We start from the raw sequence: 27,402 nt of genomic DNA on the forward strand, positions 1-27,402 counted from the left end.
ATAGTGATCTAAATCCTCTATGGGATGAGTTAGCTCTTTTAGAGCTTAAGTAGGTGGTCATTAACGATATGGAACTTAGGCAAAAACAAATGGAACAAGAAAGATTGTTTCAATTTCTATTTGGGCTTCGTCCCGAATTTGAGCAAGTAAGATCCTCTCTTTTACATAGATTCACTCTTCCTCATTTGGAGAATGCCATTGTCGAAATTACTTAAGAAGAAACTCAGCTTGGCATGAGTAAAAGTATTGATGAGGTCTTAACTGTGTCTAAACCCGACAATAATGTTAAACCATACAAACTCACACACTTTGAGAAGCAAGGTAACTACAATAATAACTATAGTGGAGGTAGAAAGATGATTGTTTGTCATCATTGTTATGAGCCGGGACATATTAAACTCGCTAGACCCAAATTGAATGGAACTTTCAAGCCTAAGGTTGCTTCCGTTGAAGAATCAACCACCAAAAAAAAAAGATGGAGGCAAAAGTGGAGATTTTAAAGAAACACTTTGGACATGGCTCTTCAACAAATACTTAAAGCTACCTCCTCTACATCGGGTGGCGTCATTGCCTTTACATCACCACCAGGTACGTATTCTTGGATTTTAGATTTTAGAGCTTCTTTTCATATGACTCCTCATAAAAATGCTTTAACTGATATATGCACCAATTCAAAATTAGCTTGTATCTCTATGACCGATGGAACTTTTTTAAAAATAAAATGCATAGGAACACTAGATCCTAGAAATTCTCAAAAGTTGTTCATTCCAAAAGTAAGAGTTCCAAAATTAAACCTAAATCTTTTTTCGGTTTCACAAATTGTCGACCATGGATGTGAAATATCTTTTTCATCTAATAGTTGATTTGTGCAAGATCTCCAGTTCAGAAAGCAGATTGGGCAAGGTCGTAGGAAGGAAGACCTCTACTTTATGGATCAATTGACTCTTCAAACCTTTTTTGTACTTATGTCCAAGACAAAAGTATTGATACTTTGCATAAAAGACTTGGGCATCCAAGTTACTCAAAAATGTATCTTTTTCCTTTTGAAAACAAAATTTGTAAAAAAAAAAGATATAAATTGCAAAGATTGTATTTTTGAAAAAATGAAGTTTATTCCATTTCTAACAAGAACTTTTATTACAATAAGACATTTTAAATTGGTACACTCGGATGTTTGGGGTCCATCTTCGGTTAAATCTAAGGGTGGTTATTCATACTATGTAACATTCATCGATGACTTTACTAGATATGTATGGATTTATTTCCTTAATCTTAAATCGAAAGTTTTTTCCTTCTTTAAAGAATTTTGCATGAAAATTAAAAATCAATTTCAAAATAGTATATTCATTCTTAGATCTAATTCAGGTAGAGAATACCTATCCAATGATTTTCAAAATTATTTGAAGCAAAATGAAATTTGTCATCAAAGATCATGTCCTAGAACTCACATATCAGAATATCAATTGGTAGACTTTTTCACTAAAGCTCTTCCTGCTCCTCGTTTTATTTTCCTTCTTAGCAAACTTTCAGTCATCTCCCTGTAAAGTTTGAGGAGGGGTGTTAAAATATATGTATTAATATATATAATACCCGATAAAGGTATTTTTGTCTTTTTATATAGTTGTTTCTAGAAACAACTATTTCAAATAGGATTAGATTCTTTTTTTATTTTTCTATCTTTTTTTCTTTTTATTTTTGAATAGTCAAAGGGGGTCCCGCATATAGTCCCGTTGGGACCCCCCAATGGTCATAAATATGACCGTTGAAGGCTCCCAACGACTACATGTGGGAGCCCCCAATGGCCCCCTTTTGGCTTGTTCTTTTGTGTATAAATAGGGGGTTCTCCCCTTGTATTCTTCAGGCTTTTAAGCTCCTCTACAACAAATATTTCATATTTTTTACTTTTGTGTGTAGCCTTTTAAAGGCCTTTCGTATTGTCCCATAGTGGACTCCTCCTATCTCTCTTGTGCCTTAGTGCTTGTCCATTGTTGGACATTGTGAATGCGTTAGCATTCTTATTTTACATTTCTGCATACTTCATTACATTTATGTGGTTCGGCAAGAGTTGCCTAAGTCTAAGGCTGCACTGAGATCCTTTATTCAGATTGAGAAAAAACCACACATTACAAAAGGTGGATTGCCTCCTTTAAATAGGTGTCTAGAGAGACCTATTTAGAGTAAAACTCTTTAGGGTAATCTTTAGGGTAAAATTATAGAACTACCCTCCAAAAAATTTGCCTTGGAGCTCATGCCCCTGAACCCCCACCTTACGAGTAGGGGGCGCGACCCTCCTATAACTCCCTGCCAACTTACCACGAAGTTGAATCTATGAAAATTAGGGATTTATATCAGACTCTACACTCCTCTAACAGGATGTCTAAAATAGGAAGCTGATTGGGTAAGGCCATAGGAGAGATCTTTACTGCATGGATTTTTTGTATCTTTCATCCAAATTATTTTGTAATTATGTTCAAGACAAAGATATTGAAACTTGGCATAAAAGAAGTTTTTTAAAGATGTATCTTTTCCCTTTTGCAAAAACTTTTTGGAATAAAAAAGATATTGCTTGCAACGATTATATCTTTGGAAAAATGAAATCTATTCATTTTCCACATAGAACTTTTATTTCTAAGAGACCTTTTGAGTTGGTACATTTGGATGTGTGTGGTCCTTCCTCGATCATATCGAAAGGCAATATTCATTGATGATTTTATTAGATATGCATGGGTCTACTTTCTAACTTCAAATCAGATGTTTTCTAATTTTTTAAAGAATTTCACATGATGAATAAAAATCAATTCCAAAGTAATATGTTCATACTTGGGTCCAATTCGGGTGGTAAATATACGTCAGAATTTTCAAAATTATTTAAAACAAAATGAAATTTGTTATCAAAGATCTTGTCCTAGAACTCCTTAACAAAATGGGTTGGCAGGAAGAAAATATAGACATATCATGGAAACCGCTAGAACCCTACTCATCTCTAGAGATATTCCTAAGAATTTTTGGGCTGATGTTTTAACATCAACATATTTGATAAATAGAATGTCTTCATCTTTACAAAATACTTCTCCATTTGAAAATTTATTTAAAATGGCACCCGATTTCAAGCATTTACAAATCTTTGGTAGCAAATGATTTGTGCTTTCTCATAAAAATGATAAAATTGCCATCAAAAGGTATTGAATGTATTTTTATGGGGTATAGAGAGAATAAAAAAGGTTATCGATGTTTTGATTTCAAAAACAACAAACTTTATGTATCTAAGGATGTGACTTTCTCAGAAAATAAAAATCGTTTTGACAAAAAGAATAACAAAGAAGTAGACTATGCTTTCTTGTTTGATCTCTTGACAAGGCAATAAGTCGGTTCTTCTGAATTAAATGATTGTGAATTAAACCATGATGATCGTTCTATTTGTGAGAACTCTTTGGATAATGATGTTCTTGGTGAACACCATGATGATAACAGTAACTTAGATTTATCACATAATGATGACAATTTAGTTGAAAACCCTTCTAATAAGATACATGTCTATACCAGGCATGAGCAAAGAAATCAACCATGTGCCTATGAGAAATATTCATAAGATCTCCCATAGATGAGACTCTTTAAACATTCATAGATTTAGGGTTTTGTTGAGAACTCATGAGAGAGAGAAAGCGCTTTGTCTTGTATTCAAATGAGCCCATACTACTCATTTATGTTGACCCTCACAACATTACAAATAAATGTAACATTAAAAGGAAGAAAAGTCTAAACTACCCCTTTACAACATTATAATGTACAAAAGAACTTAAGAAAGAGGGGTAGTATAAGAACGGTAACATACGCATATTACATAAGTTTCAACACTCCCCTTCAAACTTGGGATAATAAAATGGAATCATTCCAAGTTTGGAAAGAAAAAAATTGAAATGATAGCGAGTAAAACTCTTTGTAAACACATCAGCAATCTAATTCTTTGAGCTCCCATGCTTTAAAGCACTAATTTCATCTTCATAAGTCTTCCTTGTATAATGACAATCTATTTTAATGTGTTTAGTTCACTCATAAAATTATGGATTCCTTGCAATATAAATAGCACTCATATTGTCATAATACAACTGTCATGTTCATGCTGGATATTCTCAACTTTTTCAATAACCATCGTATCCAAATGATCTTAATAGTGACTTGAGCCATAGCTCTGTATTCTGATTCTATTGTGGATAAAGCAACCCTCTATTGTTTCTTGCTTTTTTATGAAATCAAAGAGCTTCCAAAAAAAATATAGAAGCCAATAGTGGAAAGCCTATCTTGAGTAGAGCCTCCAAAATCAGCATCACAAAAGGTTTTTAACAGTGTGTCAGATGAGGATGAAAAGAATATGTCATAGTGCATTGAGTCTCACAGATTTAATGTTCTCGAGTACAACGGGTAAGTGGATTGTCTTGGGAGCACTCATAAATTAACTGAATATGTGAACTACATAGGTGATATCTGACATGGATATGATCAAGTATATGAGACTTCCAGTTCCAACTAATTGCCCGAGACTTCCAGTTCCAACTAATTGCCCGTATAATACAGGATCTTCTAACTCAACACCATTTGTAGCTCTCATCTTTAAATTTGCTTCTATAAGAGAATTGTCTCTTTTTAAATCTTCTGTCAATCTAGTCTTAACCACCAAATTTGTAGCATACTCATGTTGAGACAAGTACAATACCCTTGGTGAGTATGTTTTATCTAGCCCAAGAAAATATTTCAAACGCCCCAAGTCTTTCATCTCAAACATGTAGGCCAACTTCTTTTTGGTCTCCTTAACTCTTTTCATGTCATCTCTCGTGAGTTTCATATCATCTACATAAAGAAGTAATACGTATTTTCGAGTATAAAGGAAGACACAAAAGGCAGGATCATGATGACTCTGCTCAAAACCAAGTGATTTCACTATTGAACTAAACTTCTCAAACCAAGCTCGTAGTGTCTGTTTGAGTTCATATAACGCTATGTGAAGTCTATAAACTCTACCTTCTGGATCTGAATATCCCTGTAGTAATTCCATATATACTTCATCTTTCAAGTCTCTATTAAAAAAGGTATTCTTGACATCTAACTGCCACAGATTTCACTGTTGTACCACGACCACGGGAAGCAATGTATGAATAGTCGTCATACGAGCTACAGAAACAAAGGTTTCAACAAAATCGATTCCAAATCGTTGACTATAACCCTTAGCTACTAATCTTGCTTTATATCTTTCAAGTGACCCATATGTCTTGGTCTTTATCTTGTAAACCCACTTGCTCCGAACAATATTCTTCCCTTGTGGAGGCTTTACCAATTCCCATGCCTACATCCTCTCAAGTGCACTCATTTTTTCAGTCATAGCTTTTTGTCACTCCTCTTTTGCTGCCTCTACATAAGACTCAGGCTCAACATAAGAATGAATTAATGCTAAGAATACACAATATTGAAGAGAGAAAGACTCATAGGATACAAAACAAGAAGAATTAAAGTTCTTCTATGTATCTGATGAAGATTAGGTAAGGAAGATGAAGAGTCTAAATTTTGGTGGTTGGATTCAGCTGACAAGGGAATAGGATCAGAATTGGTATATTTTTCTTCTATCCGGTTGTTCCTCCACTTGATCTAGGAAAGGGATTTCAACTATATTTTCATGTCTTCTTGAGTAGGATTGTCCAAACCTGTAAAAAAATTTGTTGGACCCGGGTCGGATCCTGATTTGGACCCAACCCGGATCCAAAAGGAGTTAGGTGGTCGGGCACCGCCTCACCGCCCACCGCCTGCGTGTTTTAAAGATAAAACACGTAGGGGAAGGGACAGTCGGCGAGCCCCTCCACCACGCGTCGACCACCACCTCCACCTGGTGACCACTGCCTCCACTCAGCGACCACCGCCCTCTTCCCCCTCTTCTATTTTTTCCAGCAGCATCGCTGGCCAACCCCTCTCGTTCTCTGTTCTCTCTCACCCTCCCCGAGTTTTCTCTGTCTCTTGTGTTCTCTTTGCTGCCAGCGACAGCACCGCCGGAGCCCACCCTCGTCGGCAACAGTCTCCCCCTCCCCATTGTTCCTTCTCTCTCCCTCGTGCCTCTTCGGTTCGACAGAGGAGCCCTTGACGTCAGAGCTCCTTCGCTCGCGTCTCGCCTCCCGTTCGGCTATCTGTCGACGACACCCTGCGTCGGCGATGCCTCCCTCACCTGACTCCCTTCACAGGTAACCAATCTCTCTCTCTCTCACTCTCGTTTTCTTCTTCTTAGACTCCTCTTCTTTCCGGTAGGCCGGCTGGAGCAAAGTCCCTGGCACCTGGTATTTCTTGTAGACAGGGGCAAAGCCCCTACCCCCACCTCCTTTCTCTTTTCTCTTTTCTCTTTTCTCTTTCACAGTGGAGGGGTTGAGCCCTCTCCCTGTGTTTTCAAGTTACAGGGGAGGGGCTCGACCCCTCCTTGTTTTCCTTTTTCACAAGAGAGGGGTTGAGCCCCTCCCTATCTCCCTTTTTAATCAGGTTGCGAGGGAGGGGATCGACCCCCCTCCCATTTCTACTTCTTCGTAAGGGAGGGCCTGAGCCCCCTCCCTGATTCTTAGGTTTTGAGGGAAGGGTTTGCCCCCCCTCCCCCCCCCCCCCCGTTCCATCTTTCGTCAGGGAGGGGCCGAGCCCCCTCCCTGTCTCCCTCTTTGCTGGGGGTGCGAGGGAGGGGCTCGGCCCCCTCCCTGTCTCCCTGTTGCGGCAGGGGAGGGGGATGTCCTCCCTGCCCTTTCTTTTCGGCAGGGGAGGGGCACAACCCCTCCCAGTGTTCCGCCTCTGTTGGGGGGGGGGGGGGGGGGTCGGGCCCCTCTCATTTTCTCTTTGTAGGCAGACAAGGGCTCAGCCCCTGTCTCCTCTTGTCCCTGCAGGCAGGGGGCGAAGCCCCTATCTCTGTGGCTTTTCATTGGGCTGGTAGGGGGTCGAGCCCCCTACCCCCCTCCAAGTGTTGTTCAGGCATGCAGGGAGCAAGGTTCCCTGCCTCTGCCACTACCTGCAACCAGCAAGGCCCTGGTAGGAGGGCCTTTGTTGTTCCAGCAGACAGGGAGTCGTCTGCTGCTCTTCGGCAGGGAGTTGAGCTCCCTGCCTACCTTCGTTTAAGGGTCCGGGCTGTCGACCACTGTGGGTCTTACCAGACCCACCTCCTATCTTTGGATCTTGGTGTCCTAACCTTTTTACGCATCACAAGTTGCACAACGGTGCTGCACGGACCCCCCGTGGCCCGAGACTGTCAGCTCTTAAGCTCGCAAGCGTACGCATAACCGCAATCCCTCTAAGGTAGGGGCAAGTCGTGTAAAAAGGCTAGAAATGAACAAAATGCTGGAATACATAAATATATAAAAATTGAAAGATTATTACTTTACATATTTCCTTCTTCATCTACTTTTCAGTACTTATTCGATATTGATACTTGATGAATTCTTTATGCTCTTGTACTTCTACCTTTGCGTTCTATTTTTTGCTATTGCATGCTATTGTTATCACACCCGAAGCGAGGGCTTGCCTCAAGTGACCCTACTATTGCAGGCCTCGCAGGGTGTGCAGGTGCGCATACCGATTCTCGCTCTTTGCAAAAGATGCGAAATCAAATACCGACACTTCAGTCTCGAAGAAAGAGATTTCCTCTATGCGAAATCCTGACTTTTTGAGTTGGATAATCTAGCCTTTTTCTATGCACTGCTAGATGTAGTTAGCTTTACCCCAAGTTAAGACACTTGGGAGGTACATGGGGATCCACAAAGATCCTAAGTATTGTATGATTTTGTTCTACATTCTGAGCACATAATAAATGACTTTGTCTGATGATGTGTTGGGTTATCCTTTGAGATATCCATGCCTACCATCGTAGCCATGCCTTTTGAGGACGAAATGTTGCAATACTATGGGTAGTATAAGAGGTCGATAAAACCTCAAAATGTGCGATTAGCACATTTGTTGGAACCACATAAAATGTGATGATGCGCCTTCACAGGCAAGATGCTCGTATGGGTCTAATGGACTAGAGCATGTAGAACGAGGCGACGATTAAGGAACCCCCGTCGTGCTCGTTCGACACGGTTCGTCAAGAAAGAGGACGGATGATACAAAACTCCGATGGGCAGGTCATTAATGACAGTAACAAGCAAAAGACTCGGCTTTCCCAGTCATCAGAGTTATGAAAAATAAGCTACAAAAGGTAGCTTACAGTTGGATGCATCCATGGGCCACTCACACGCCTTTGGGGATTCACTCTCTCGGCCACTGGTCGTCCCCTTAAGAGCGGACTCAGTCAGTCACTCAGGGTACCATAAAATACATAGCATAATAAACCCCCGGGATAGTCTCGGTTGTTATTACGTTTCATGTCATGTGCGTACCCACGTGGGCAGCTAATAATCAGAACAAAATATAACATGCTCACACTACAGTTGAATGTATACTATAGTTAGTTGTTTTAGACAAGAATAATGCGACATTTTGCCCTTTTGCACTTCTATCAGGGCAAACCGGGCAAAGTGCCCAACTACGAGTACCAATTACACTCTCTTCGACAAGATGCGAAATTGGGTATCAACGTTCGGATCTCGAGGAAATATCGCCCTAGAGGAGATTTTGGACTCCTCGATATTACAGACTTGTTTGGACTTACTTGTTTCTTGTTGGGGTGCCTTTGAACAACCCTTTGTCTACCATCGTAATTACGACTTTTTGACAATGATGCCGAGTTGTACTACGATGAGTAGCACGGGAGGTTGATGAACCTCATGGTATGCAATGAGCACAATTGATTAAAGTTCACATAACGGTTACTATGCGCCTTCACAGACAAGATGCTTGTATGGGTCTAATGGACCAGAGCATGTATAATGAGGTGACGGTTAAAGAACCCCCGTCGTGCTCGTTCGACACGGTTCGTCAAGAGAGGACGGATGGTACAAAACTCCGATGAACAGGCCATTAATGACAGTTACGGGCAAAAGACTCGGCTTTCCCAGTCATCGGAGTTAGGAAAAATAGGCTACAAAAGGTAGCTTACAGTTGGATGCATCCATGGGCCACTCACATGCCTTTGGGGATTTAATCTCTTGGCCACTGGTCGTCCCCTTAGGAGCGAACTCAGTCAGTCACCTGAGGTATCATAAAACATATAGCATAATAAACCCCTAGGATGGTCTCGGCTATTTCTACGTTTCGTGTCATGTGCGTACCCACATAGTCAGCTAATGATCAGAACTAAAAATAACTTGTTCACACTTCAGTTAGTTGTATACTTTTGATGGTTTGACTGTTACTGTACTCGGTCACTTTCTGTATTTAGTGACTTTCCTGTAGAGATGAAGAATTTATTGTGACTCTAAAATAACTTGTTATGTGATCTCTAATTATGAGTGCATCACTTGTTTATTTTTTGCCATTGTTTTTATGGATGCTCTTAATTGTGTGTACCTGTGATGGATGTATGAAGTTTGGAACCTTAAATGTTTTAAGGTATATTGAAATTAATGTTTAATTTGTTAAATGTTTGTCATTACAAGTTTTATTGTCTCAAAAGTCTTCTCCTTTTTATACCTCTTATCTAAGTGTCATCATACGTAAACAAGATATATTATTACACCTTTGTGTGTTGGTAACCCTTTAGTGGCATATTCTTATGCTCTTTGTCTAGTAGCTGAACACATTTGTCTTGAGTGTAATTATATGTAGACAAGGCACGTTAATTCACACCATTGTGTGTAATTTTAATCCATGTTGGCATTTGTGTCCTTATTCTAGTCGCTGAGATGTATGCCCATGGTTGGCTTCTTTCACTCATTTCAAGTGTCATTTTATGTAGACAAGAGATGTTTTGTCACACCTTCGTGTGTGTTTTTGCCCATGGTTGGCTTGGTACTCTTGTTTTAGTAGCTGAACATACTTGATTTTGAGTGTATTTTTACATAGACAAGAGACACTTTTGGTCCATGTTGACGTGTATTCTCTTGTTCTTGTCGTTGATGCACTCATTTTAAGTATTATTACATGTAGACAAGAGGTATTTTTACACACCTTTGTGTGTGTCTTTGGCCTTTAATGGCATTATATTTATGTTCTTGATCTAGTAGCTTATACACTTGATTTATGAGTTTGGAGGACTAATGAGGTAGTTCCTTGTAGTTGATGAACTATTGTTGAAATTTGCAAAATTTCATTCATAACTTGTGTTTTAAGATATTCTAGTAGATCATATCATTGATATGCATATTTGGAAACCAATTTAATATTTTAGCATTTAACCTATATATTAAGTGTTTTTTTTATTTTTCGGCCACCTAATGAGTTTTTGTATTTGCAAATATTTGAGTAAGAATTTTCTCAATGTGTAAGGCTTTCTACTCAAATATCTTTCACTCTTGACTCGAGTGGACATTTTTTTGACATTTGTTTAGAATTTCTTCCCTCTAAGATGTGAAAGAAATCATTAGATCATCTTGTGTTAAAATATCTCCCTATTATTGATTTGTGTGTCAAATATGCTTTTGTTTGTATGTTCTTTTTAGGGAGCCATTAGTTCTTATGTGAACATTGTGTTCTTAAAGATATTTGTAATACATGAAACCTTTTTAATCTTAATACAAATTTCATAATTTTGTGTGTCTTTGTGCACTTGTGAGTGTTCTCCGCATACACACTTTTTACTACCAAATATTGATAAAACCCTTTGTGAGAAATATCTTTGGCATCGGTTCTAAATAATATAAATTGTGCATTTGTGGGTGTCCTCTCTTGTACCTTTTAGATACATTTATTTAAGTATTCTTAGTATGGCCTTTGTGCACATATCCTTCTTCAAGAACATAGTGTGTTTTATCAATAGAATATTTAAGTTTAAGTCATTTTTGCATAATATTCAATTAAAATGCATGAAATATCTTTTAAATAGTTGTTTTGATGAAATCATATGGTCAATCTTATTTATCTTTTATTTGATTAAGATACAAAGATATTTTTTACTTGGAGTTCTTTTGGCTTGTTCTATAGGATCACCAAGATGAGACGAAAGAAGTATCTATGATACATCGTGGAAGAAGCTTGAGGATGATCATTAAAGACAGTTAAAGGTTGATATTTGCAAAGTTCTTTCATATACTCTAAAGATGATGGCTTCCATTGAAGATTCTTTGAAGACCTGAAACCCTCCTTTTTGTATCTTCAAACTTTTCGTTATCCCCACGTAAAGTTTGAGGGAGGGTGTTAAAATATATATGTTCTCACATATATATACTTATAAGTATATATATACATGTGAAATACCCGATAGGGGTATTTTTGTCATTTTACATAGTTGTTTTTAGAAACAACTATTTTATGTAAATAATTATTTTTAGTTTTTAGTTTTTTTTATTTTTTCCTTTTTTTTGAATAAGGGATCCACGTACCCAACAGTCACAAATGTGACCGTTGGGGCTCCCAACGTCTCTATGGGGAGCTCCCAATGGCTCCCCTTTTTCAGCCCTCTTGTATAAATAGGGGTCTCTACCCCATGTATTTATATGGCCTTTTAGGCCCTCATTCAATGAAGTATGTGCAACTTATGCCTCTTCGTAGGCTTCTTGTAGTGTCTCTTAGTGGACCATTTTGTTATTCCTCGTTATGGGGTTGTGTTTGTCCAATATTGGACCTTATGAATGCATTATGCATTCTTGTAATTCATTTCCGCATACTTTCTAACAGCCCCCACCTCCTTTCTCTTTTATCTTTCACAGTGGAGGGGCCGAGCCCTCTCCCGATGTTCTCAGGTTATAAGGGAGGGGCTCGGCCCCCTCCTTGTTTCCCTTTTCACAAGGGAGCGGCTGAGATGTCTTCCTTTTAACTCAGGTTACGAGGGACGGGGTTGACCCCCCTCCCGTTTCTACTTCTTCGTAAGGGAGGGGCCGAGCCCCCTCCCTATTTCTTAGGTTTTGGGGGAAGGGTTTGGCCTCTCCCCCGTTCCTTCTTTCATCAAGGAGGGGCCGAGCCCCCTCCCTGTCTTCCTGTTGCGGCAGGGGAGGGGGATGCCCTCCTTGCCCTTTCTTTTCGACAGGGGAGGGGCACAACCCCTCCCTGTGTTCCGCCTCTGTTGGGGAGGGGTCAGGCCCCTCTCCTTTTCTCTTTGTTCTTGTCGGGTCCCCTTGTCCATGCAGGCAGGGGGCGAAGCCCCTGCCTCTGTGGCTTTTCATTGGGCTGGTAGGGGGCGAGCCCCCTACCCCGCTCCCACTGTTGTTCGGGCATGCAGGGAGCAAGGCTCCCAACCTCTGCCACTGCCTGCAGTCTCAGCAAGGCCCTGACAAGAGGGCCTTTGTTGTTCCAGCAAACAGGGAGCCCTCTGCTGCTCTTCGACAGGGACCTGAGCTCCCTGCCTACCTTCGTTTAAGGGTCCGGGTTGTCGACCACTGCAGGTCTTACCAGACCCACCTCCTATTTTTGGATCTTGGTGTCCTAACCATGGTTGCCAGTTGAGGAAGCGGGAGCGGGAAGCGAGGCACTTTCAAAATTTTAGGAAGCGGGGAAGCGTGGGACCACTTAGGAACGATTCGGGAAGTGTCTCGGAAGCGACCTAGGAAGCGTCTCGGAAGCGACATAGGAAGCGTCTCGGAAGCGAGGGGGAAGCGAAAAAAATAAAAATAAAAAATACAAAAAAATTGAAAAAACAGGGGAAGCGTGGGGGAAGCATGGGGGAAGCAAGGGGGAAGCGTGGGGGAAGCGCGCTTCCCATTAAAGGGAAGCGCGTCCCCCATTAAAGGGAAACGCGTCCCCCATTAAAGGGAAGCGCGCTTCCCAAAAAAGGGGGACGCTTCCCCCCACGCTTCGGAAGCGCGACGTTCCGCGCTTCTGAAGCGCGCTTCCCCTTTTAGCTAGGCGCTTCCGGTAACCCTGGTCCTAACCTTTTTACGCATCCCAGGTTGCACGACTGTGCTGCACGCGCCCCCCATGGCCCGAGACTGACAGCTCTTAAGCTCGCAAGCGTATGCATAATCGCAACCCCTCCAAGGTAGGGGCAAGTCGCGCAAAAAGGTTAAAAATGAACAAAATGTTGGAATACATAAATATATAAAAATTGAAAGATTATGTAATTTATGTATTTCCTTCTTCATCTACTTTTCAGTACTTATTCGGTATTGGTACTTGATGAATTCTTTATGCTCTTGTACTTCTACCTTTGCGTTATATTTTTTGCTATTGCATGCTATTGTTATCACACCCGGAGCGAGGGCTTGCCTCAAGTGACCCTGCTATTGCAGGCCTCGCAGGGTGTGCAGGTGTGCATACTGATTCTCGCTCTTTGCAAAAGACGTGAAATCAAATACCGATACTTCAGTCTCGAAGAAAGAGATTTCCTTTATGCGAAATCCTGACTTTTTGAGTTGGCTAATCTAGCCTTTTTCTGTGCACTGCTAGATGTAGTTAGCTTTACCACAAGTTAAGACACTTGGGAGGTACATGGGGATCCACAGAGATCCTAAGCATTGTATGATTTTGTTCTACATTCTGAGCACATAATAAATGACTTTGTCTATGATGTGTTGGGTTATCCTTTGAGATACCCATGACTACCAACGTAGCCATGCCTTTTGAGGACGAAATGTTGCATTACTATGGGTAGTATAAGAGGTCGATAAAACCTCAAAACGTGCGATTAGCACATTTGTTGGAACCACATAAAATGTGATGATGCGCCTTCATAGGCAAGATGCTCGTATGGGTCTAATGGACTAGAGCATGTAGAACGAGGCGACGATTAAGGAACCCCCGTCGTGCTCGTTCGACACGGTTCGTCAAGAAAGATGACGAATGGTACAAAACTCCGATGGGCAGGTCATTAATGACAGTTACAAGCAAAAAACTCGGCTTCCCCAGTCATCAGAGTTATGGGAAATGAGCTACAAAAGGTAGCTTACAGTTGGATGCATCCATGGGCCACTCACATGCCTTTGCAGATTCACTCTCTTGGCTATTGGTCGTCCCCTTAGAAGCGGACTTAGTCAGTCACTCGGGGTATCATAAAATACATAGCATAATAAACCGCGGGGATAGTCTCGGTTGTTATTACGTTTTGTGTCATGTGCGTAACCACGTGGCAAGCTAACAATCAGAACAAAATATAACTTGCTCACACTACAGTTGAATGTATATTATAGTTAGTTGTTTTGGACAAGAATAATGCGACGTTTTTCTCTTTTGCGTTTCTGTTAGGGCAAAGTGCCCGACCACGAGTACCAATTACGCTCTCTTTGACAAGATGCGAAATTGGGTATCAGCATTCGGATCTCGAGGAAATATCGCCCTACGGGGGATTCTGGACTCCTCGAGATTACAAACTTGTTTGGACTTACTCGTTTCTTGTTGGGGTGCCTTTGAACAACCCTTTGTCTACCATCGTAATTACGACTTTTTGACAATGATGCCGAGTTGTACTACGATGAGCAGCACTGGAGGTTGATGAACGTCATGGTATGCAATGAGCACAATTGATTAAAGTTCACATAATGGTTTGTATGGGTCTAATGGACCAGAGCATGTAGAATGAGGTGACGGTTAAGGAACCCCCGTCGTGCTCGTTCGACACGGTTCGTCAAGAGAGAGGACGGATGGTACAAAACTCCGATGAACAGGCCATTAATGACAGTTACGGGCAAAAGACTCGATTTTCCCAGTCATCGGAGTTAGGAAAAATAGGCTACAAAAGGTAGCTTACAGTTGGATGCATCCATGGGCCACTCACATGCCTTTGGGGATTTAATCTCTTGGCCACTGGCCGTCCCCTTAGGAGCGGACTCAGTCAGTCACCTGAGGTATCATAAAACATATAGCATAATAAACCCCTAGGATGGTCTCGGTTGTTTCTACGTTTCGTGTCATGTGCGTACCCACATAGCCAGCTAATGATCAGAACTAAAAATAACTTGTTCACACTTCAGTTAGTTGTATACTTTTGATGGTTTGACTGTTACTGTACTCGGTCACTTTCTGTATTTAGTGACTTGCCTGTAGAGATGAAGAATTTATTGGTAATTGCATGCATTGTGAGCTCTGCTATGAATGCTTATCTTACTCAGTTACTCTGCTTGACTGCGTGATTGAGTTAGTTACTCTCTACCGTGAGAATCAATTGGATTGCTATAATTGCTTATTCTGCTTGTCTTAGCACATTTTTCTTCGCTGCTTTCGGATTTAGCTACTTGGTTTATTTGAGGTTTGCTTGCAATACTCGACAGCATGTATGGTTAGCTCTGCGGGCTCTGCTTCTCCTGTTTTGTTTAGTAATTATCTTGCTTATAGCAGTCTTTGTTCATTCTTGTCTTTTGCACCCCTACTGGTTTTTCTCGAAACTGACCCATTTTTATAGGCAGGTGTTGTTTCGGACAGCGATGACGTGATGTGATCAAGATAAGACTCTTTCCCTAACGTTTCGCTCCTGAGAATATCTTGGTAAAATTGGTATAAGAATATCTTTCAAAGTCTCTTTTGACTAAACCTTGATTGATTAAAACTGTATTCCCATTTTGGTTTTAGTAAATATAATGAGTTGTAAATCAGTTGTATAAATTCTCAATTATTAAAACCGCATTCTGAATCCATTGGTTTTCAATATTTGTACGGATTTCAAAAAGGGTTTGTTCACGCTGTAATGCGTCCAAGGTTCATTGACTTGCCATTTCAAACATCAATTTTCGCTGAATTACTATTTAAACTCTGATAATCGAATGATTTCAAAAGCCTTCTAAATTCTAATAAAAGTTTCAAGTCCTGGATTTTGGGGCATTACAAAACCAACCCTCTCTAGACTGAACTTGCTCTCCTTGAATCTTCACCCTTTCATTCACATTTTCTTTTTCTCTAAAAGGAACCAAGAAGAACAAGTCAAATTTATTTCTTGTCTTTTCTTCATGCTGACTGAAATATAACATACCCTCATTAAAGATGTGTGGGATACTCACACTCTCTTTTCAATAAAATCATAACACTTGTAGCCCTTTTGACCATTAGCAAAACCAAGAAAGCAACACTTAATAGTTTTAAGAGACAACTTATCTCTATATTTGTCAGGTAACAGAACAAAACATATACATCCAAATACTTTAATCATATCATAATTTGGAGCTTGTCTATGTAATTTTTGAAAGGCAGATATACCCTTAAGCACACTTGAGGGCATACGATTTATCTAATAGATAATTGAACTACATCTACCCAAAACACTTTGGGTGCTTCACCCCTAAAAAGAAGCGCTTTTGTTGATTCCAGAATACACCTATTCTTTCTTTCAACCACTCCATTTTGCTCGAGTGTGTAGGGACAAGATCTTTGATGGACAACACCTTTCTCTTATAGGAATTTTTCAAACAGAGCTAATATATTGACCACTATAGTCAGTTCGAAGTGTCTTGATCTTAGCAGACTGATTCTCAATCATAACACAAAAGTTCTTAAAGATTTCAAAAAAATCACTTCTACTTTTCATAAAATATAACAAGGTAAATCTTGTACAACATCTATGAAAGTAACAAAATACTACGATCTTCCTTTTGACAAAACAAGTGAAGGACCTCATACACCAGAATGCACTAGATCAATAAGACTTTCTGATTCTCTAACACTAGACCCGAATAGCAAGGCACGACCCTTTACCAACCTACAACTTTCACAATCTTTAACATGATTTGACACAACTAATTTAGGATTACAAAAAAATTCTGAAGACACTAACTTTTGTAACCTAGAACTGGAAATATGACCTAGTCTTTAGCATGGTTGCCAGTTGAGGAAGCGGGAGCGGGAAGCGATACGGGAAGCGGGAGCGGGAAGCGAGGCACTTTCAAAATTTTAGGAAGCGGGGAAGCGTGGGACCACTTAGGAGCGATTCGGGAAGTGTCTCGGAAGCGACCTAGGAAGCGTCTCGGAAGCGACCTAGGAAGCGTCTCGGAAGCGAGGGGGAAGCGAAAAAAATAAAAATAAAAAATAAAAAATACAAAAAATTTAAAAAAAACAGGGAAAGCGAGGGGGAAGCGTGGGGGAAGCGAGGGGGAAGCGTGGGGGAAGCGTGATGGGAAGCGCGCTTCCCATTAAAGGGAAGCGCGTCCCCCATTAAAGGGAAACGCGTCCCCCATTAAAGGGAAACGCGCTTCCCAAAAAAGGGGGACGCTTCCCCCCACGCTTCGGAAGCGCGACGTTCCGCGCTTCCGAAGCGCGCTTCGGGGAAGCGCGCTTCCCCTTTTAGCTAGGCGCTTCCGGTAACCCTGGTCTTTAGTGTCGTAAAACAAACTCATCTATGACAGAAGCAGCCAATTTGATCCCAAACTTATTTTGCTCACTCATATCAATCCAGTCCAGGTAGTATAAGTCTTATCTTCTATGGTCAATCTCAATCTTATTTTCTTACAACTGGCCTAGCACCACACAACCAAAAAGAGAAGGTAACATTATAATTAAGCTTGGTAATTTGACCAACATAAATAAGATTTATAGCAAAGGATGGAACATTGTAAACTTGAGAAAGATTAATCTTACTACTGGGATAACAATCAAAAGTAATGGAACCTACTTTTGAGACAAACATGGAAGAACCATCAGCAGTGCGAAAAACGTCATTGCATGGCCGACAATTAGTTAAAATAGGCTCATAGGATGTCATATGACATGAAGTCCCTAAGTCTTAACAAACCAGAGGAGTAGCCTGAGATACCTAAAAAAGCAGTACCAAAGAAAGAGGCAAGAGTAGCAGAAGGATTTATAGCTGACTGGGCAAGAAGTTGCAATTGTTGAATCTGTTGTTGCACCTTCTCCAACAACTGAAGTTGACCACCACCTAATGATTCTAAAGATCTTGCAGTTGAAATACCAACAGACTAAGTCTCAATGTCAGAGTGATCATCCTTGGGATTTATGCCCTCACCCTCAGAAAATGTTGCATGGATTCTCCCTTTCTTTTTCTTGAGAATTGGACAATAATTTTTCATATGACCAAAATTCTTACAATAGTGACATTGAATAGAATTCAGGTCATTTCTCCCTTCAATACTCAAAACACCTCTTCCCCCAGCTCTTCCACCAAATCTACCACCCAGTTGTCGAGAAATTGCCACGACATTGTCACCAGAAGAATAGATGCCAAGAGATTCGTAGTTATTCTCTGCCCTACTGAACCCAGAATCCATGACTTGACCCTTGCATTATTTATAACTCATTCCTCTATTGCTTTGTCAAAATCAACAATAGTTGGCTTGGGTTTCACCTTCAAGTCATCGAAGTACCCTCAAAGTCCTTTCCCCACTATTACAACCGTCATAAAATTAGCCCAATACACATAATTTATCTCAGCCAGCTTTACTGGGACAATCTATATGCCTTCTTTCTTTATACCTCATGCAACCTCCAAACTACAATATGAGTTGCACACACGAATACCAATACAACAAGCAATACCAAATATGTTGTAAGAAAACAGCATTTTAACACAAAGCAACTATCACTGTTTGCAAATGTTAATCACGAGAGGAAAAGCATATCACGAACACATAAGATTAAGTGATTTTGACAAAAACAAACACAATCACGCTCCAGAATTTGTATATACTCCACCAAAGTCAGTTGCTAACAAGCACAACACTAACTAATCAGCCAAAGATGCCAAAACATGAACTCTGATGTCCTTTATATACCCAAATGTAGTTACTGCCACCTAGGGACACACCAAAGGCATGAAATAACTCACTCAAAAACACCAAATCGCTCATCAAACAGACTTCCAACACATTCTACAGTAAAAATGACCCATAAGAATCAAACCCAACCTATCCATACCCACCAATCAGATCAAAATGGGCCAAAAATGTAAATCAGGTCACTGTTCACACCTATTTTAAGAAATTCAGAGAAAATCCAAATAAAATCAAATACTGCACTGATGACCACAATTATTGGTTCTCTATTCTTCTAAAATCCAGATCTACCAAATGGTAGCCTGTATATATAGTAGCGGTGTCAACGGGTCGTGTTTACCCAGACCAAACCCTATAGAGTCCGGGTATGGTGACAAATAAGAAGACCTGATTAAGACCCGGGTCCGAACCAGAAGGTCCAAATTAATACATGGACCCAGGTATAGTTTGTGAAATTTTATACCAGACCCGAGCCCAACCCGAGTTCCGATTAAGACCCGTAATTTTCCAACCGACCCGAGTTTCGATTAAGACCCATAATTTTCCAATGTAAAATGATAAAAATTATTATTTTACCGGGTATGGTCCGGGTCTGATTCGTGTAGTTCTTATCGGGTCCAGGTATGGTTTCTCTTATAGTAGACCCGATTAGACTCGGGTTTGAACACGATACCATACCCAAAAAACTGGTTCAAGTCTGGTTCCACCTTAGTCCGGGCTCCGAACCAAGCCCAACCCATTGACACCCCTAATATATAGGGGTTCCCCCCCCCCCTGTTTCTATGCTTTTTCTAAGCATTTTCATGCTCAACAAATATATTTTTTTACTTGTGTTCTATTTAGGCTCTTTGTAGCCTTTGTATACACTTGTGTGCTTTTGCATTGTATTTGGCATTTGTATTGTCCCTTGGAGGACTTGTATTTATGTGTGCACACATTGTTTTTGCTTTCCGCTTACTTCATAACGTAGGCTGGCGGTATGCTCAAAAAGTGTTAGGCAGTTACCACCTACTATATATATATTAGTAATGATAAGGTGCTCTGGGGGCACCTAACTTAATAAAACCATAATTTTCATAATTATTCTTAGTTTTCTTTTGCTGATCAAACCCTATAGATATGATCTACATATATTTTTTTAGTAAAAAATAACTTTTGGATCATGTGATTGTGATGTACATGTTTTTAAAGATCTTCAAAAATCGACAGCCCACAATGGGCCAGATTTTCACAACTTAAAAAAAAATTATTTTTGCATCACAAAAACATGATCCAAGGCATGATTCCTATTGAATAAACTATGTTGAAATTTGAATTCATCTGAGAGGTCTGATTGAGAAGATGCAACCTACAAACATGGTTTAATAGGTGGGTGCAACTGAGCATATATATATATATATATATATATATATATATATATATATATATATATATATATATATATATATATATATATATTGGTACAAATGCCTCTGGATCTCCATGGCGCAAGTAGTTTTGATCCAAGCCGACCGAATGGATGGATTCAGCATGTTCAAAATACTGGGGACTGGCTTTGGATCATGTTTTTCGATGAAAGAACATGATTTTATGATCCGGGAAATATGTCATCTGGGCATGGGTATGGAGAGTACAACACAACAATTCCAAAAAATGTGGGTATGGGGACACGGCTAATATATATATATATATATATATATATATATATATATATATATATATAATAAATTCAAAATAAACTGAATATAATCTAAATATATATGTTATATCTAAAATATATATTATATACTGAAAATATAAAGCTATAAACTGAAAATATAATTATAAATGATTAATTACATACAAACTTGTATGTACGGAGGATAAAATGGCGTATCCGGGTGTAGACACAAGGATACGCATGTCGACAAGGGTACGGAGGGCAAAAATGGAGTGTCTGGGTACCATAGCCCGGGAAAATATTGCATATTGTAGGCTGTTGATTTTTGAAGACTTATAAAAACATGCTTACGCGTCATAATCAGACGATCTAAGAGCCGATTCCTACTAAGAAAAACATGTAGATCACATTTGTAATGTTAGTTTCATGAAAAATAACCAAAAAATGAGAAAAAAAAGAGGCATTTATACCAACAAACAACAGTAGCAAATGTGATCCTCTCTCTCTCTCTCTCTCTCTCTCTCTCTCTCTCTCTCTCTCTATATATATATATATATATATATATCTATCTATCTATCTATCTATCTATCTATATACATATATATATATATACACACACACACACACCCGAGTCGCCTGAGTGGCAGCGGGCTTGTGGAAAAGGTGCTGACCCCTTCGTCCCATGTTCGACACCCACTGGATCTGCGGGTGCCTTTAACTGGTGGGCTCCGTAAGGGCTTGGGTTTCGGTGACCCCACCCGGGGTTTACCTCATAGGGCGGCAGGCCCATTAACTGACCCTCGGTGAGGGTTCCTCGTCATCAATATATATATAGAGAGAGAGAGAGAGCAACATGATATTAGGGCTTGAACTATTTCTTATTTGTGGAAGAATGAACATTAAACTTGCACATACCATGGACACAAAGATCCTTAAAAAACAAAAGAGGCTAAGTGCTATAACACTATATAGCAGCAGGAGAGGTCGACCCATAGGCCTCAACAAAGACCACAGAACACTCCCCATAAGTTGTGCAGCATTATGAGTTCGATCCTTCAGGTACTTTATATACCCAAATGTAGTTACTGCCACCTAGGGACACACCAAAGGCATGAAATAACTCACTCAAAAACACCAAATCGCTCATCAAACAGACTTCCAACACATTCTACAGTAAAAATGACCCATAAGAATCAAACCCAACCTATCCATACCCACCAATCAGATCAAAATGGGCCAAAAATGTAAATCAGGTCACTGTTCACACCTATTTTAAGAAATTCAGAGAAAATCCAAATAAAATCAAATACTGCACTGATGACCACAATTATTGGTTCTCTATTCTTCTAAAATCCAGATCTACCAAATGGTAGCCTGTATATATAGTAGCGGTGTCAACGGGTCGTGTTTACCCAGACCAAACCCTATAGAGTCCGGGTATGGTGACAAATAAGAAGACCTGATTAAGACCCGGGTCCGAACCAGAAGGTCCAAATTAATACATGGACCCAGGTATAGTTTGTGAAATTTTATACCAGACCCGAGCCCAACCCGAGTTCCGATTAAGACCCGTAATTTTCCAACCGACCCGAGTTTCGATTAAGACCCATAATTTTCCAATGTAAAATGATAAAAATTATTATTTTACCGGGTATGGTCCGGGTCTGATTCGTGTAGTTCTTATCGGGTCCAGGTATGGTTTCTCTTATAGTAGACCCGATTAGACTCGGGTTTGAACACGATACCATACCCAAAAAACTGGTTCAAGTCTGGTTCCACCTTAGTCCGGGCTCCGAACCAAGCCCAACCCATTGACACCCCTAATATATAGGGGTTCCCCCCCCCCCTGTTTCTATGCTTTTTCTAAGCATTTTCATGCTCAACAAATATATTTTTTTACTTGTGTTCTATTTAGGCTCTTTGTAGCCTTTGTATACACTTGTGTGCTTTTGCATTGTATTTGGCATTTGTATTGTCCCTTGGAGGACTTGTATTTATGTGTGCACACATTGTTTTTGCTTTCCGCTTACTTCATAACGTAGGCTGGCGGTATGCTCAAAAAGTGTTAGGCAGTTACCACCTACTATATATATATTAGTAATGATAAGGTGCTCTGGGGGCACCTAACTTAATAAAACCATAATTTTCATAATTATTCTTAGTTTTCTTTTGCTGATCAAACCCTATAGATATGATCTACATATATTTTTTTAGTAAAAAATAACTTTTGGATCATGTGATTGTGATGTACATGTTTTTAAAGATCTTCAAAAATCGACAGCCCACAATGGGCCAGATTTTCACAACTTAAAAAAAAATTATTTTTGCATCACAAAAACATGATCCAAGGCATGATTCCTATTGAATAAACTATGTTGAAATTTGAATTCATCTGAGAGGTCTGATTGAGAAGATGCAACCTACAAACATGGTTTAATAGGTGGGTGCAACTGAGCATATATATATATATATATATATATATATATATATATATATATATATATATATATTGGTACAAATGCCTCTGGATCTCCATGGCGCAAGTAGTTTTGATCCAAGCCGACCGAATGGATGGATTCAGCATGTTCAAAATACTGGGGACTGGCTTTGGATCATGTTTTTCGATGAAAGAACATGATTTTATGATCCGGGAAATATGTCATCTGGGCATGGGTATGGAGAGTACAACACAACAATTCCAAAAAATGTGGGTATGGGGACACGGCTAATATATATATATATATATATATATATATATATATATATATATATATATATATATATATATATATATATATATATAATAAATTCAAAATAAACTGAATATAATCTAAATATATATGTTATATCTAAAATATATATTATATACTGAAAATATAAAGCTATAAACTGAAAATATAATTATAAATGATTAATTACATACAAACTTGTATGTACGGAGGATAAAATGGCGTATCCGGGTGTAGACACAAGGATACGCATGTCGACAAGGGTACGGAGGGCAAAAATGGAGTGTCTGGGTACCATAGCCCGGGAAAATATTGCATATTGTAGGCTGTTGATTTTTGAAGACTTATAAAAACATGCTTACGCGTCATAATCAGACGATCTAAGAGCCGATTCCTACTAAGAAAAACATGTAGATCACATTTGTAATGTTAGTTTCATGAAAAATAACCAAAAAATGAGAAAAAAAAGAGGCATTTATACCAACAAACAACAGTAGCAAATGTGATCCTCTCTCTCTCTCTCTCTCTCTCTCTCTCTCTCTCTCTCTCTCTCTCTCTCTCTCTCTCTCTCTCTCTCTCTCTCTATCTATCTATCTATCTATATACATATATATATATATATACACACACACACACACCCGAGTCGCCTGAGTGGCAGCGGGCTTGTGGAAAAGGTGCTGACCCCTTCGTCCCATGTTCGACACCCACTGGATCTGCGGGTGCCTTTAACTGGTGGGCTCCGTAAGGGCTTGGGTTTCGGTGACCCCACCCGGGGTTTACCTCATAGGGCGGCAGGCCCATTAACTGACCCTCGGTGAGGGTTCCTCGTCATCAATATATATATAGAGAGAGAGAGAGAGCAACATGATATTAGGGCTTGAACTATTTCTTATTTGTGGAAGAATGAACATTAAACTTGCACATACCATGGACACAAAGATCCTTAAAAAACAAAAGAGGCTAAGTGCTATAACACTATATAGCAGCAGGAGAGGTCGACCCATAGGCCTCAACAAAGACCACAGAACACTCCCCATAAGTTGTGCAGCATTATGAGTTCGATCCTTCAGGTACTTTATATACCCAAATGTAGTTACTGCCACCTAGGGACACACCAAAGGCATGAAATAACTCACTCAAAAACACCAAATCGCTCATCAAACAGACTTCCAACACATTCTACAGTAAAAATGACCCATAAGAATCAAACCCAACCTATCCATACCCACCAATCAGATCAAAATGGGCCAAAAATGTAAATCAGGTCACTGTTCACACCTATTTTAAGAAATTCAGAGAAAATCCAAATAAAATCAAATACTGCACTGATGACCACAATTATTGGTTCTCTATTCTTCTAAAATCCAGATCTACCAAATGGTAGCCTGTATATATAGTAGCGGTGTCAACGGGTCGTGTTTACCCAGACCAAACCCTATAGAGTCCGGGTATGGTGACAAATAAGAAGACCTGATTAAGACCCGGGTCCGAACCAGAAGGTCCAAATTAATACATGGACCCAGGTATAGTTTGTGAAATTTTATACCAGACCCGAGCCCAACCCGAGTTCCGATTAAGACCCGTAATTTTCCAACCGACCCGAGTTTCGATTAAGACCCATAATTTTCCAATGTAAAATGATAAAAATTATTATTTTACCGGGTATGGTCCGGGTCTGATTCGTGTAGTTCTTATCGGGTCCAGGTATGGTTTCTCTTATAGTAGACCCGATTAGACTCGGGTTTGAACACGATACCATACCCAAAAAACTGGTTCAAGTCTGGTTCCACCTTAGTCCGGGCTCCGAACCAAGCCCAACCCGTTGACACCCCTAATATATAGGGGTTCCCCCCCCCCTGTTTCTATGCTTTTTCTAAGCATTTTCATGCTCAACAAATATATTTTTTTACTTGTGTTCTATTTAGGCTCTTTGTAGCCTTTGTATACACTTGTGTGCTTTTGCATTGTATTTGGCATTTGTATTGTCCCTTGGAGGACTTGTATTTATGTGTGCACACATTGTTTTTGCTTTCCGCTTACTTCATTACGTAGGCTGGCGGTATGCTCAAAAAGTGTTAGGCAGTTACCACCTACTATATATATATTAGTAATGATAAGGTGCTCTGGGGGCACCTAACTTAATAAAACCATAATTTTCATAATTATTCTTAGTTTTCTTTTGCTGATCAAACCCTATAGATATGATCTACATATATTTTTTTAGTAAAAAATAACTTTTGGATCATGTGATTGTGATGTACATGTTTTTAAAGATCTTCAAAAATCGACAGCCCACAATGGGCCAGATTTTCACAACTTAAAAAAAAATTATTTTTGCATCACAAAAACATGATCCAAGGCATGATTCCTATTGAATAAACTATGTTGAAATTTGAATTCATCTGAGAGGTCTGATTGAGAAGATGCAACCTACAAACATGGTTTAATAGGTGGGTGCAACTGAGCATATATATATATATATATATATATATATATATATATATATATATATATATATATATATATATATATATATATATATATATATATATATATATATATATATATATATATATATATATATATATATATATTGGTACAAATGCCTCTGGATCTCCATGGCGCAAGTAGTTTTGATCCAAGCCGACCGAATGGATGGATTCAGCATGTTCAAAATACTGGGGACTGGCTTTGGATCATGTTTTTCGATGAAAGAACATGATTTTATGATCCGGGAAATATGTCATCTGGGCATGGGTATGGAGAGTACAACACAACAATTCCAAAAAATGTGGGTATGGGGACACGGCTAATATATATATATATATATATATATATATATATATATATATATATATATATATATATATATATAATAAATTCAAAATAAACTGAATATAATCTAAATATATATGTTATATCTAAAATATATATTATATACTGAAAATATAAAGCTATAAACTGAAAATATAATTATAAATGATTAATTACATACAAACTTGTATGTACGGAGGATAAAATGGCGTATCCGGGTGTAGACACAAGGATACGCATGTCGACAAGGGTACGGAGGGCAAAAATGGAGTGTCTGGGTACCATAGCCCGGGAAAATATTGCATATTGTAGGCTGTTGATTTTTGAAGACTTATAAAAACATGCTTACGCGTCATAATCAGACGATCTAAGAGCCGATTCCTACTAAGAAAAACATGTAGATCACATTTGTAATGTTAGTTTCATGAAAAATAACCAAAAAATGAGAAAAAAAAGAGGCATTTATACCAACAAACAACAGTAGCAAATGTGATCCTCTCTCTCTCTCTCTCTCTCTCTCTCTCTCTCTCTCTCTCTCTCTCTCTCTCTCTCTATATCTATCTATCTATATACATATATATATATATATACACACACACACACACCCGAGTCGCCTGAGTGGCAGCGGGCTTGTGGAAAAGGTGCTGACCCCTTCGTCCCATGTTCGACACCCACTGGATCTGCGGGTGCCTTTAACTGGTGGGCTCCGTAAGGGCTTGGGTTTCGGTGACCCCACCCGGGGTTTACCTCATAGGGCGGCAGGCCCATTAACTGACCCTCGGTGAGGGTTCCTCGTCATCAATATATATATAGAGAGAGAGAGAGAGCAACATGATATTAGGGCTTGAACTATTTCTTATTTGTGGAAGAATGAACATTAAACTTGCACATACCATGGACACAAAGATCCTTAAAAAACAAAAGAGGCTAAGTGCTATAACACTATATAGCAGCAGGAGAGGTCGACCCATAGGCCTCAACAAAGACCACAGAACACTCCCCATAAGTTGTGCAGCATTATGAGTTCGATCCTTCAGGTACTTGTGAAAAAAACAGATGAATGTTTTTCAGTAGTTTCATGTGAAAAAATCAGCTTAAGTCTTTTTTTCCTTTTTTTTTGTGATAAGCAGGGAATAGACTCCTCTCACCAAGTTTATTGGCATAAAACTCCATGTCCCCCTTTGCCCACCAGTGAGAACACCCAGCTTTATCCCCGTGGCAAAGGATCCAGCCCCATGGGTTTCAAACTCATTACATCCCATCAACTTGGTGACATTCACGAGTCACACTGCCTGCTTATTTTTCAATGAAAGCAACAAAGTTTCATCAGTTCTTCTAAAACACTAGGTTTTGATATAAAATGTCAAAAATGCTAGAGAGCTAAAAGAGCCCAAGAATTTGCTCCTTAATATATAAAGATTTTATAAGATCTTGATGACTTTTTTAATTACATGTTCATATTTCACATGAATCATCAATGATCAATGAGAAAGTTATGAGAACAAATGAAGTACCT

At 39.3% G+C, this 27,402-nt stretch overlaps 1 protein-coding gene across 4 annotated transcripts in view; it reads right to left on the reverse strand.

Annotated features, from left to right (window-relative positions):
* LOC149842407 (uncharacterized) overlaps positions 1 to 27,402 on the reverse strand; it is a 67,271-nt gene that overhangs the window by 11,218 nt on the left and 28,651 nt on the right. Inside the window, exon 4 of one of the 4 annotated variants that reach the window (XM_090001427.1) lies at positions 27,063 to 27,178. The exons of the other annotated variants lie outside the window; for them this stretch is intronic. Within the exon in view, the coding sequence (XP_089857553.1) occupies positions 27,163 to 27,178 (16 nt within the window). The 3' untranslated portion in view covers positions 27,063 to 27,162. Of the gene's footprint in view, positions 1 to 27,062; positions 27,179 to 27,402 lie in introns of those variants that run through there. 4 annotated transcript variants of the gene reach the window in all.

Source organism: Nuphar pumila, chromosome 3 (assembly GCF_984573655.1).
Source record: "Nuphar pumila chromosome 3, dmNupPumi1.hap1.1, whole genome shotgun sequence".
Classification (NCBI taxonomy): Eukaryota; Viridiplantae; Streptophyta; class Magnoliopsida; order Nymphaeales; family Nymphaeaceae; genus Nuphar; species Nuphar pumila.